This window comes from Naegleria lovaniensis (assembly GCF_003324165.1).
Source record: "Naegleria lovaniensis strain ATCC 30569 chromosome Unknown tig013, whole genome shotgun sequence".
In the NCBI taxonomy this organism is placed as follows: Eukaryota; Heterolobosea; class Eutetramitea; order Acrasida; family Naegleriidae; genus Naegleria; species Naegleria lovaniensis.
In genome coordinates, this window is record NW_025407836.1 from 232,377 (window position 1) to 244,842 (window position 12,466).

General features: G+C 37.6%; 7 protein-coding genes across 7 annotated transcripts; 5 read left to right on the top strand and 2 right to left on the bottom strand.

Annotated features, from left to right (window-relative positions):
• Positions 1 to 180: 180 nt before the first annotated feature.
• C9374_001936 (uncharacterized protein) lies at positions 181 to 2,952 on the top strand (the record flags this gene model as incomplete). The annotated part of the gene is made up of 3 exons (XM_044691298.1): positions 181 to 1,901; positions 1,968 to 2,591; positions 2,646 to 2,952. 3 exons carry the CDS (start codon positions 181 to 183, stop codon positions 2,950 to 2,952), a joined length of 2,652 nt encoding a protein of 883 aa, XP_044550893.1.
• A 79-nt stretch (positions 2,953 to 3,031) lies between these two features.
• On the top strand, positions 3,032 to 3,760 carry C9374_001937 (uncharacterized protein; the record flags this gene model as incomplete). Its single annotated transcript, XM_044691299.1, has 1 exon — positions 3,032 to 3,760. One exon carries the CDS (start codon positions 3,032 to 3,034, stop codon positions 3,758 to 3,760), a length of 729 nt encoding a protein of 242 aa, XP_044550894.1.
• An 811-nt stretch (positions 3,761 to 4,571) lies between these two features.
• C9374_001938 (uncharacterized protein) lies at positions 4,572 to 6,442 on the top strand (the record flags this gene model as incomplete). Its single annotated transcript, XM_044691300.1, has 2 exons — positions 4,572 to 4,681; positions 5,014 to 6,442. The coding sequence occupies 2 exons, from the start codon at positions 4,572 to 4,574 to the stop codon at positions 6,440 to 6,442; spliced, it is 1,539 nt and encodes a 512-aa protein (XP_044550895.1).
• A 972-nt stretch (positions 6,443 to 7,414) lies between these two features.
• On the top strand, positions 7,415 to 8,332 carry C9374_001939 (uncharacterized protein; the record flags this gene model as incomplete). Its single annotated transcript, XM_044691301.1, has 1 exon — positions 7,415 to 8,332. One exon carries the CDS (start codon positions 7,415 to 7,417, stop codon positions 8,330 to 8,332), a length of 918 nt encoding a protein of 305 aa, XP_044550896.1.
• Positions 8,333 to 8,619: 287 nt separating this feature from the next.
• On the top strand, positions 8,620 to 9,996 carry C9374_001940 (uncharacterized protein; the record flags this gene model as incomplete). Its single annotated transcript, XM_044691303.1, has 1 exon — positions 8,620 to 9,996. One exon carries the CDS (start codon positions 8,620 to 8,622, stop codon positions 9,994 to 9,996), a length of 1,377 nt encoding a protein of 458 aa, XP_044550897.1.
• A 118-nt stretch (positions 9,997 to 10,114) lies between these two features.
• On the bottom strand, positions 10,115 to 11,314 carry C9374_001941 (uncharacterized protein; the record flags this gene model as incomplete). The annotated part of the gene is made up of 1 exon (XM_044691304.1): positions 10,115 to 11,314. One exon carries the CDS (start codon positions 11,312 to 11,314, stop codon positions 10,115 to 10,117), a length of 1,200 nt encoding a protein of 399 aa, XP_044550898.1.
• Positions 11,315 to 11,450: 136 nt separating this feature from the next.
• On the bottom strand, positions 11,451 to 12,447 carry C9374_001942 (uncharacterized protein; the record flags this gene model as incomplete). Its single annotated transcript, XM_044691305.1, has 6 exons — positions 11,451 to 11,612; positions 11,664 to 11,753; positions 11,800 to 11,859; positions 11,954 to 12,043; positions 12,235 to 12,243; positions 12,307 to 12,447. The coding sequence occupies 6 exons, from the start codon at positions 12,445 to 12,447 to the stop codon at positions 11,451 to 11,453; spliced, it is 552 nt and encodes a 183-aa protein (XP_044550899.1).
• Positions 12,448 to 12,466: the final 19 nt, after the last annotated feature.

Genomic DNA, 12,466 nt, shown 5'->3' on the forward strand with positions numbered 1-12,466 from the left:
ATTGTGGTCGGACTGTACTTGTAGCACTGCATCAGCAAACAACAACTCATCATCAAAATAATCAGCATCCTCATCGACTGATCTCCACACTTGTGGCTAACAAATTTTGGCGTCGGTTATTTTAATCATCGCTCGTTTTTCTTCGCGAACTTGTAAATAATATAGTACCACGAAATTAACATGAGTGCAATAGAAGATCCATCACAACAATTCACGAGTAAGAAAGATTTATTGGTCAAATGGACCAACCAACATCAAAAACTTTGCAAGCAATTATTATCAAGCCAGACCATCCAAGAAAATGTGCTTCTTCAAATTATCGAATTGTTTGAAGAAGATCCCAGATTCGATTACGGAGGTCTTACCATTGACCACAACATTGGTGTGATCGGATTGGAAGAAACACAGAATATTACAAAGAAACGACTTCAAGCAACACAACTTTTTCTCGATGTTTGGAGATATTTAATTACTCGAGTCGACATGATCAGCATTTCTCTTCGTATTTACTGCTATCAATTGATACTTCTCATTATTAAACGAAGAGAGTTTCATCCGAAATACTTTCAAAACATAATTCTAAATCAGATAACCAATTCAGCTACTACCACTAACACACAATCCTTCAATTCATCCAACACAAGTGAGCTTTCCACATCACCTCCAGCAGCAACATCAACAGCAAAAGATTTATCTTTTCTCAAACTAAGCCCTACCTTTAACCCTAACAGTCAGCCACAAAAAAAAGGTCTAATAAGCAGTATTCTCGGTTCCATGAAGAAAGGAGACAGTAATGATGAGTTATCAAAAAAAGTACTGTACGAATATAAGGAATTGTTGATACGAACTCAGGATTTTGTTGTCAACCAAGTTCTAAGAACCAAAAAGCATGAAAATATTGTTGTGGAGCTGTTTAGGTTTTGTGCTTCAATACTTGCTGTAAATTGTTTTAGGTTACTGTCGGCAGAACAAACCGAGGAGTTTGTTTCTAATTTGTGCTTCAAACAATTTGGGCACGACTTTGTTGAACCAGAGACAGTGGAGAACGTTAATAGAAATTTGGACATTAAGAACGCTAATTTTATCAAGAAGCTCAAATATGTTCCATCAATGGCAGGGTTATCGACCTTATTGGATGACAACGATGAAGACGAAACCCCTGACGAGACTACAACTAGTGTTGATGACGAAGAGAAGTCCTATGTACACAAAACTGTATTTTGCTATTTTAAGTTTCTGTTTGAAATTGATCCATTGAACGACACCTCAAAAACGAAGACCATGTTGTCAAAGATTCATGGTTGGATGAAGGACTCTAGCTCGTGGCTTCCAACATCAAAAGTGTGTGGTGATTTTTTCCATTACTTTTTCTCTGATTTTGTAGATCAAATTAGCAAGATTATGAAACATGACACCTCTAACAAGCATTGGCAAATGGTACCAGGATATAATACGCTGGTAACGAATTTCACACAACTCGGCGAAATTTATCTTACCCAGCACATTAATCTCAATTTTAACGACGCCATAATATCTTCCAGTGATACATCAAACAAGCAAGAACAAAAGATTCAAAGGTTGGAAGAATCAGCTAGAGGTGAGGATGGTCATGAATCTGTTGCCTTCAAACAATGGCTGTCTTGCTCATTGATAGCCCTTAGAAATCCTCGAGTCATTAATATTCTGTTGGAAATTTTCTTTTCCAACACGAATGGATATAGTCCTGATCAAGTATTTTACACTCTAGATTGGGCTGACAAGTGGTTCGAAGAAGTTCGACAGCTAGAGCACAATTTCCAACAATACTTGATTTATAGAAATCAAAAACATCAACATACATATTTTTATTTGGAATCTAGCGATTCCAATATTGAGTTGTTTATTGGTTCTCTACCAGAAAAGTAAGTATTTGTTGGATGATTTACTAATTCAACTTATTTCTTCTAATGAACGAACCAATTCCATAGCTTCAACTTTGAATTTTTCGAGACAGCTATTGAAAGATTGCTTGAAACAGATCACTTCCAAATCATGTCTAGAACATTAATTTTCGTTTATGACATTTTGGATTTATTCAACGGAAAAGCTCGTATGAAATTTATTGGTCACGATTTATTAAGAGACCGTTTCTATCATTTATTCCTTCATTGGAGCGCGGATATTCGAAATATTTTTCAAAGAATTATTTTGTTTAAATTACAAAGATATTCTTCAACAGTCTTTAGAGAGTATGGACCGCTCACAGCAACTTCTTCTCAAATCTCAAACAAACGAAAGGCAAGCACTCCAATGCTTCAGAGAGACAGATCCAATAGCAACTCACTCACGCCACCAGCATTTGAGAAGAAGAAAGTTTTAATTGAGGTTGAAGATTTATCGGTACGACGCAGCTTGGAGGATTTTGAACCAAGAAGAACATCTATATCAGGAACAAGACCAAGCATTGAGTCCATTGTCTCCTACTCTTCTTCTTCCAAAAAGAAACTTGTAGGTGGTATCTCGAACCTTAAAAAGAAAAATAAGGAAGCTGTCAAGACCGAAGAATCAGTTGCAACAAGCGAATTTCAAAGAGTAGAAGAATCTATTGATTTGTAAGTAGTTCTAGAGATTTTGTTGGAAAATTTCTCACCATTATTGAACACTAGAGTTTTGAAAAGCAAAGTGGACACCTATCTGCAGGTCCTTAGAACGGTTGAAAATGATCCCTCTGCGCTCAGTGACATGATCAAAGATAATCCATCGCTTGAAATTCCTCCTTCCCTCGTTGTTTATGTGAACACTGCCATGGAGGAATTTGAAGCTCTTGAGAAGGAATGTGATTCATGGAAACGAGAAGTGGCATCATTATTGCTGGCGAACAAGAAGGCATCCAAAGTTAAGCTAAGCCAGATTCCATATCCCAGAATTAACTTCCCTCGGTTCACATTGCAATCCGATAAGCTATTGTTTTAATAAACATGACATTTTAGTAAACATGTTGTTGAATTTGTTTGAATATTTTTGATTGACTCAAAAAGAACGAATCAAAAAAATGTCTCACAAGCTCGCACCGATTATCTGCCCATCAATTCTCAGCGCTGATTTTGCAACGTTAGCTGCTGATTCTAACAAAATGCTTGAATTAGGAGCAACATGGCTTCATGTCGATGTAATGGATGGACATTTTGTAAATAATATTACCATAGGTCCACCCGTCGTAAAATCACTCCGAAAACACACGAAAGGATTTCTTGATTGTCATCTCATGGTTTCTCATCCATCCAAATGGATCCATGATTTTATTGAAGCAGGTGCTGATAATATTACATTTCATTACGAATCGGAAAATGGTGATTTAGCCTCTACACAACACGTACTCTCTCTCATTCACGAAGAAAACAAGAAACAAGGAAAAGATTGTAAAGCCTCCATTGTGGTCAAACCTAAAACACCTGTTGATGTTTTGTTTCCACTGTTAGATGTCAACTCCTCTTCTCATGAAAATATTTTCATGGTTTTAATTATGAGTGTAGAGCCAGGATTTGGAGGACAAGCATTCATGTCGGATCAAATGGAAAAAGTTCGAGTCTTGCGAGAGAGGTATCCTTCATTGAATATTCAAGTGGATGGAGGCATTACAGAAGAAACTGTTGTGGAAGCTGCAAAAGCTGGTGCCAACGTGGTGGTGAGTGGATCTGCCATTTTCAAATCACCAAATCCACAACATACCATGAGAGTCATGCGGGAAACCATACTCCAACACCTCGGCAACAATCAGTAAGGAAATTGGATTACCCTCGCTTAATTAAAAGAGAGATGCAACAATGGGTAAATTATTGTGTTGTATTTTGACTGTGGTTATTGCTCTTAATCTTGATCAAACAACCACCACTGGTTGTGATATCTCTGGTTGTACTATGTATCAAGTTAGAGAACAATAACAAACAAAGACGACTGTGTTAACGTACTAGCAAAACACAGTGGAGACCTTTAGAGGCAAAAGTGCATCTCCTTAATGTGTTTGCAAGGAGAATACAAGCACGGGTAAATTATTTGACTCGGCCCAATTTTGCACCTTGGCCAAAAATGAGTTTGTTCATGCGGCACGATTTCGCCGTTTATCTACAATCAATACGAAACAACAGAAAAGTAGCCATTTCACGAGGTATTTTAACAGCCTAATTTCTCCTTGTAATTGGTTTTGGATTGTCCTAAACAACGTGGCCATTCTCTTGTTCATGGTCTGTGTGGCTCCGAGCGCTTCACATCATCAACAACAACGCCCAAAAAATACCAGCACCATCTTCAGGCTCACTTTCGCCATTCTTCGTCGAGGGTATTATTAAAAAAAGTCCCAACATCCACAAACACAAAGGTTCATCACAGCATATTTTCTTCTTGTTCTAGCAATCAAGTCCGCCTACACTGATTCCTTCCCTCGCATCTCAAAAAGTGCGTGGTCTGACTACTACTCCATCATCAAAAAAACGCCATCTCAAAATTATCTGACAGTGGAACATCTTTTCCAACGCCAAAGCACACCAACATTTATTCCTTTAGCTTCTCATTTAACTTTGGACTAGAACAACAGAATGGACCAAGACAATTCGAATATTCCACCACTACAAACAGTGGTTCACCCTGTACAACAACAACAACAAGACACCCGGCAATACTCCACCATAGCATGTTTATTATGCAGGTACGTAGAATTGATGATACAATGATTCTAATCAAGAAAATTTGATATTCCCTCGCACGCTTCTTAATTGCGACTGTACGCAAAACACGCCAAAAATATTTGGTTTGTTGTTGTGAACAATATTTGATTTCATTCGGTTGTTGGTGTGTTTGAATGGTACAAATGAACAATTTCCATTATTGCTCACCACTTGATGAATATTTGGAATGAATGCATGCTCACATGCATCTGTCATTACTCATGACGATCTATTTGAATGTTGCATATGCATGTATGGATGTGTTTCATGTAACGGTAATTATTGACTCAACAACATGCATGAACAACAACAGAAAGGCTCATCGCAAATGTGATCGGCTCTATCCTGTCTGCAGCGAATGCAATTGCAGAGGTCTGGCAGACAAATGTTCTTATCAACAACCAAAGAAGCGAGGACCAAAGAATGCTACGTCCTCGGGGTCATCTCCTCCTCCTTTGGATGGCCAACATCAACAAGCAGTTAGTGGTATGGGTGTTATGTCGACCAATTTAAACATGGGCTCTCAACCACATGCATCTTCCACACAAAGATGCTCTCCAAATCGATCTTCTACCGTACATCAGTCATCAAATGGAACATCTGCATTTGCTACTTCATCATCACGAAAATCTTCCCCATCCCAAACCTATCCACAAGCAAATACATTACCAGCACTAAATACTCTAGAACATTCTCCATCGTATTACCAACAGTCACCAATATATAACAACAACCAACCACAACCTTCATACTTCAATCACATGCAATCCAACAACTCTTACCAGTATCAACAACAAGATATATCGGGAAGGCAAAATGGGCAAATACCATCTTACACAGAACAATCAAAATTAGGTCAACACAGATATCACCCATACGTAACATCCACAATTGCAAATACCACTCGTACAAATAAGGAGAAAGAGGTTTCTCCTCGCGAAATTTCGATTGCTTTATCTCAACTGAAATCTTTAACAAGTGTGGAAAGTTTCGATATTGGTGCTCACTACCCTTATGTCCTAGATTTATACTTTCATAGATTTATTTTGGCATATCCTCTTATCAAGAGAGAAGATGTTGAAGAAGTGGTTGTTAGAAGATTATTAAGGAAAAATTATGCTTCAAAAGTTGAAGACAAGGATGACTATTTTTTGTGCTCGTTCTACGCTATTTGTATGGCTTTATTTCAAAGGCTTGGCAAGAGAGAAATTGCTCATCATTTCTATCTGCAGGCAAATAGAGCTGTTTCTTCTCTAATGCTTTATGAGGAGGATGATACAAACGAGAATGCAAATAGAGTTGGTCTGAATTTCGAATTATGTTTAAATATTGCATTAATTTGCATTTATCTGATAGGAAACGGAGATCTTAAAAAGGCATCTATTTATTATAATATTGGAATGGGTTTCATACAACAAGTGAATTTATTTGGAGAAATGCAACGAGGTTTCCTTATTGCGTACTATGGTCTTTGCGAGCTAATGCTCTTCAGTGGAGTGAAGGATCAGATTAAATGCTTTGCCATAATAGTGAACAAGCACTTGAAAGGAATGTTAAATTTTATTCAGAGTGCTCAATTTCAAACCTTGGAGTCATGCTTGCATGTTCTTCATATCCTGCAAGAAAATCAACAAAATTTGATGCAGCCCAAAAATTTTGACGTTCCCGAAGAATATTCACACACATTAGAAGGAAGATTTGACCTGATTACCTCTCACTTTAATTACATAAGGCAGGATTAGAAATTAAGGCATACTTTTATTTCGGACAAACGTCTCCAAACGTGAAAGAGAGACTCCAACAAGTGGCTGATTACATTTTGTCATTGACTTGTCTGCCAGTATTTGAGGACCTTTCTGTATTGGTCGTTGAGGCAGTAGTACTTGCATGTCGAGTGACTCTTGAACGTACTGAAGCTCTTTACGATTATCAAGGAATTCGGACGTGTTATGTAGCATTGTGTAGTCTGGACCGCAAATATGGTCTCGTTAGGAAGATTTATGGAGAGGTATTTAATGCGATTGAGGCACGTTTATTCACATATGATCAAAACAATAATGGCAACGTCACTACAACAATTTTGCTCCAATAACAGACAATACTACTATGTCCAATAGCAAGTTGATGGCAAACAATTCGACCATTTCTCAACAGCCAAAAGTCACCAACCAAGCAACACCAATATCTCATCCAATATTGGCACCAACAACCCCTCACAAAGATGACAACCCAAAGTAAATAATCATTGTCTCTCTGTTCGATGCTCTATTTTCTTCTTTAATTGTTGAATAAATGTTGTAAAGACCATGAGAGCTAAGCAAATGCATTTCAATGTTGTCCTTTTTCGCTTCTCAACTCGAGATCACACAAAGGCAACATAGTGTCATGTACGACGAATATTTCCTCATCATGAAAACGATTCAACCACCTTTGAGCCCATAAAAGGACTCTTCATGATCAAAGAAACAAGCACAAGAATTTCTCGTTTTTGGTCCTCATACAACACTCACAAACAAATTACCACAACACCTAACCTGCGAATCTGCACCCTCACCATCACTATTTGAATTTACCATCACATCTGACACTCCTGATTGAATCCGGAGCACAATTCGCCACAATTCCAATTCAAGCGAACACTATCAATTTGTACCTCATCAAAGCCTCTAACAATAACAACAACAATTCATTCATTATCAACAACATTATCCACCATGCTCATCGGTACCTCCTCTCCACCAAGACTCACCTCAATCAATACAACAAGCATGTCTGATCATTCAACATTGATACAGCACTCGCCAACAACAACAACAGGAAGAGGTTCCACACAAGATCTCCTTCAGGAATTACAAGACTTACATCAGTCCGTTCTCGTTTATCTTCATCATAACTATGGAGTCATTCCATCCACAGTAACTGTGATCAATGACCATACTAACAGTAATACGCGATCTCCACTTTCAAAGGTTTCCATCACATCGTCAACCTCAACGAATAAGAATCAATTCTCGAGCTCAGTATCCTCCTATTCCACATCTGCCGTTTCGTCAAGTCCAAAGAACCATCCTCCAGTATCAAAACAACGTAGTTTCATCTTGTTAGAAGACGATTGTGTCTCCAGCCCAAGACATACCTCAAGCATTAGTTTTGGAGATGAAATACCCAACTCCTCACCAAACTCTTCTGGTTTCTCTCCTCTTTCTAGAGGTTCCAAGATGTCAAATAGTATGAACTCAATTAGCCTAACTAACACCTCTCCAACCTCAATGAATTCTCATAGCACATCATCGTCATTGAATTGCACCGAATGTGAAACGAGAATGGTTCGGTTGGAACGACTAATTTATCAAGTTCTGAATCTCATCTTGCGGGGTGAGTACAAACCAAAGCTCAATATTTCGTCAAACAAGTCAAGTCCATCCCAACCACAAACCCATTCATCGTCGGAACCTGAAACTCCGCGAAAGATGGTTCAGAGTCGAGTGAAGAGTGCTCACTTGATGAATGTAGAACCTCTCAAAGAAATGATTGCATCAGTGGTACAGTATGAGCCCAAACGATGTACCATGGGATATGAGATTTTGTTAGAATTGAAGAGTGAAGTGGCTTGCTTGAGTCAAATTTTGTAATGAATAAGACGATATAAATGTGTTATTGTTTCGTTCAACACAACACCCACAACAACCAAATAAAATTACACACCAAATTGCTGTCAATAATAACCAGAAGCATCATTAATTTCCCAAACACCAAGTAGGATAGTCCATGATTATCAGCTTCTCACACGTGTCAATCACGATCCTCGAGGTTTTGATGGATCCAATCGTTGAAAGTCTTTTTTGTAAGTCCTCAAATATTCCAGTGAAGCCACAAAAAAAATCCTCGTATTCACAGCTCCCAATTGCTGAACTCAAAGATGACATCACACGCTACCATCGATAGAGAACACCTCAAGAAGCTCTACGCTGAAGAAGAAGCCTTGTTCTTGAAGAACCATCCAAAATGTAAAGAAGCCTTTGAGAAAGCCAAGAACAGCCTTTTAGATGGTGTTCCAATGCACTGGATGAAGAAGTGGACCGGAGGTCATCCTCTCTTTGTACAACAAGCAAAAGGAGGACACTTTACTGATTTGGATGGAATTAAATATATTGATTTTTGTTTGGGAGATACTGGATCCATGACTGGACACTCACCCGATGCTGTGGTTGAATTTGTTTCTCAACAATTACGTAATGGTATTACCTACATGTTGCCCAATGAAAATGCAATTTGGGTCGGAGATGAATTGAAGAAACGTTTTGGTCTTCCCTATTGGCAAGTAGCTGTTTCTGCTACCGATGCTAACCGATTTACTCTCCGTATTGCTCGTCATATTACCAAGAGACCCAAGATTCTTGTGTTCAATTATTGCTATCATGGTACTGTGGATGAAGCTTTTATTACTTTGGGAGAGGATGGACAAGCACAATGTCGTTCCACAAATATTGGTCCACAAACCAATCCTGTGAATACAACCAAAGTTGTTGAATTCAATGATGTGGAAGGATTGGAAAAGGCTTTGGCTGACCGTGATGTTGCTGCTGTGTTATGTGAACCAGCCATGACAAATATCGGAATTGTCATGCCACAACCTAGATTCTTGGAAAAGTTGAGAGAACTCACTACTAAATATGGAACTCTGTTGATTATTGATGAAACACACACCATTTCAGCTGGTCCTGGAGGTTGCACATCGGAGTGGAATCTCAAACCAGATTTGTTTACTATTGGTAAGGCTATTGGTTCTGGTGTTCCAACTGCAGTCTATGGCCTCAGTGAAGAAGTGGCCAATCGATTGAGAAGTGCTCTCAATCTCGAAGGTATCGATGTTGGTGGTATTGGTGGTACTTTGGCAGGAAATGCACTTTCTGTTGCTGCTATGAGAGCAACTTTGGAAAATATCTTAACACCTAAGAATTATGAATACACCATTGGTTTGGCAAAGAAATTCTGTGAGGGTGTTGAAAAAGTTATTGCAGACTATAACCTTCCATGGATTGTCAAGCGTCTTGGATGCAGAACTGAATATTGGTTCAGAACTACAGAACCAGTGAACGGTGGTGAAGCTGCTGCAGTGTGTGACTTTGAATTGGATCAATACATGCACTTGTATGCCTTGAATCGTGGTATTTTGATGACTCCTTTCCACAACATGGCTCTCATTTGTGTTGATCATACTGAGGAAGATGTTGACGTTCACACCAGAGTTTTCCGTGAGAGTGTTGAGGCTTTGTTGGGAGTTAAAAAGAATTAATTGGATTTTTGAGAACAACAATTTTGAAATAAAAGTAATTACATGTAAAAAAATTAAGAAATTAGTAGTTTATTTCACTTAAAAGCCGGTTCATTCAAACATCCATTACCAGTAATATTTAATTTGCCTTGTTTTGCTTATTTTGCTTGTGGGAGTTGACAACATTTTTCATGGTGTGATACCAAACACCAATTTGTGGAACTTCCTTACTCAAATCGTTAAATGTTCTTAGTCCTTCTATTGAGCTCAAAATTCCATACACAGCAAGATCTGCAAGATCTGGTTCGTTTCCTCCATGAAATGGTCCTTTTGAAGAATCAAGTGCTTCATTGACCCACTTTTTTCCACATGCGTAAATGGCTTCTCTTTCGTTATCAATTCCATATTTCTTTTTGAGTCTCTTTGCAACAGCATACATTGTGAACGATCCTCCGTACAGAACGGCTTGTTTTTGCCACCATCCAAAACCATTTTGCTCTGAAATATATTCAAATGCTTCTACTGCTTCTTCATTGGATCTGTAAATATTGGGAGCGAGAGTGTGTACAAAAGTGTCATCCACCCATTTTCTCCACTTTACAACGTCTGCTGTGTTCATCTTTCCAGATGTGTCAACAACATCATTAAGGTGTGTAATAATTCTAGATGAGTCATTCAATTGATTATTTAAAAGTCCTTCAACCACTACAATCGGTACCTTTTTGTAGTCTTTGGAAAACTTAATTTCTGATTTGAACAATGGATTAACTTCTACAATTTTGTATGGAATTTCATTGTAATCCAAGAAAGCTCTCACCTTGCAACAGAAAGGACATACTTGATATTGGTAGAGGGTAATGCTATATTGGCTCTTATCCTTTCCCTTCAGAATTTCTCTCAAAATATTGATACCATCTTCAATTTCATATCGGTTTTTAGATTCCTCATCACGTACTGTGCTTTGTGGATTTCCGATTTCTGCTGTTGCTTGTTCTTCTGCTTTAACATCATCAGCGAGCATACTAGATGCCACGAGAATGGAGGCAGCTCCTGCTAAAATTACTACAAGAGCCTTGATTTTTGTGTTTCCTTGCTTTGATTTATCGGAAGACTTATCTTCTTGTGGTGTTGTTGGTGGAAGGAGTCTTTGATGATGATTGATAGAAAATTCTCTTCGGTGGTTGTTATAGGTTGTAAAAACTCCAAAATTTAATGATGATTGATTCATGGCCATCATGACGGAAGAGGTCAAATTACGATGAGTACCAGTAACGCTGCGGTTAGCAACGTTCAAAGCCTTGGAAGACCATGAACATAGAGAACGTTTCAAAATGGACATTTTTTTTTGCAGTAACAAAATTTGCGCACCAAAATCGGACTTGCTTGGGTAATTTTACAAATAAAATTCATTGAATTATGAATTGATTGAATGGGTGACTTGCTTGGGTAATTTTACAAATATCCAGTAGTAGTTGTTAATCCAAAGCTTGAAAGAAAATATCTGTTAAAGATGTAATTTTGTGAAGGTGTTTTTGTAAGGAATGATGCAATTTCTTGGCAAAATCCTTTCCACGAATGACAGTCATGAGTTTTAAATGTCCTCTTTGTTCTGCAAGATCACACGCAGTTTTTCCAGTCTTTTCAAAAGTTGACAGATATTAATTGAAGAGAATAATTTTGAAGCTTACAATATCTTTCAAGGTCGTGTCACAATTATATTGCACTAATAAAGAAACAGCCTCTAAATTGCCCTTAATACAAGCTACATGTAATAATGTCTATAATGGAAATAATGCATTGACATGTTCAATATTAGGTACATACATTCTGAATTGTAATTTTTAAAAAATTTCTGAGTAGTAATAATAATAATCTTACTTTTGTCTTTACGAAGAATAAGAAATAGACATCAATGTACTTTCTACGAACCAACTATTATTGATGTGATCTTTCACAACTTTGGATCTTTTCAACATACATCTTGAGCGTTTACATCCACATATCCTTCTTTTAATAAATATCGAAATATATCATTTCGATTGGTCCATAATGCAAACATTATTGGAGGCTGTCGTTCATTATCAACAGGATTTGTGTTTTCCATGATAAGTGACATACTTGATGAATAAAAAACCTACTGTCTAAATTACCGAAATTATCGAAGAATCAATTTCATTAATTTCTGGAGTGTACCCTTTCATACATACATTCTACATTCAAAATAATCCATCATCTGTTTTAAAACCAAACAACTCTTACATTATAAGTCTTTAGTCAATTGATCATTAAATTCCGATCAATCTTCCACAACAAACGCAATTAAAAACTCACTTCATATTTTGAACAATTCACTAATACCGTCCGATCCACTTCTACGACCGATTCCAACAACTCTTTCACCGTTTGTGTTTCACCTCTTCGGCAAGCACCTTCAAATGCAAGAATATCCTCTGTTCGTACGGATCGTTTCATTTTTTGTCAAATAAATTGT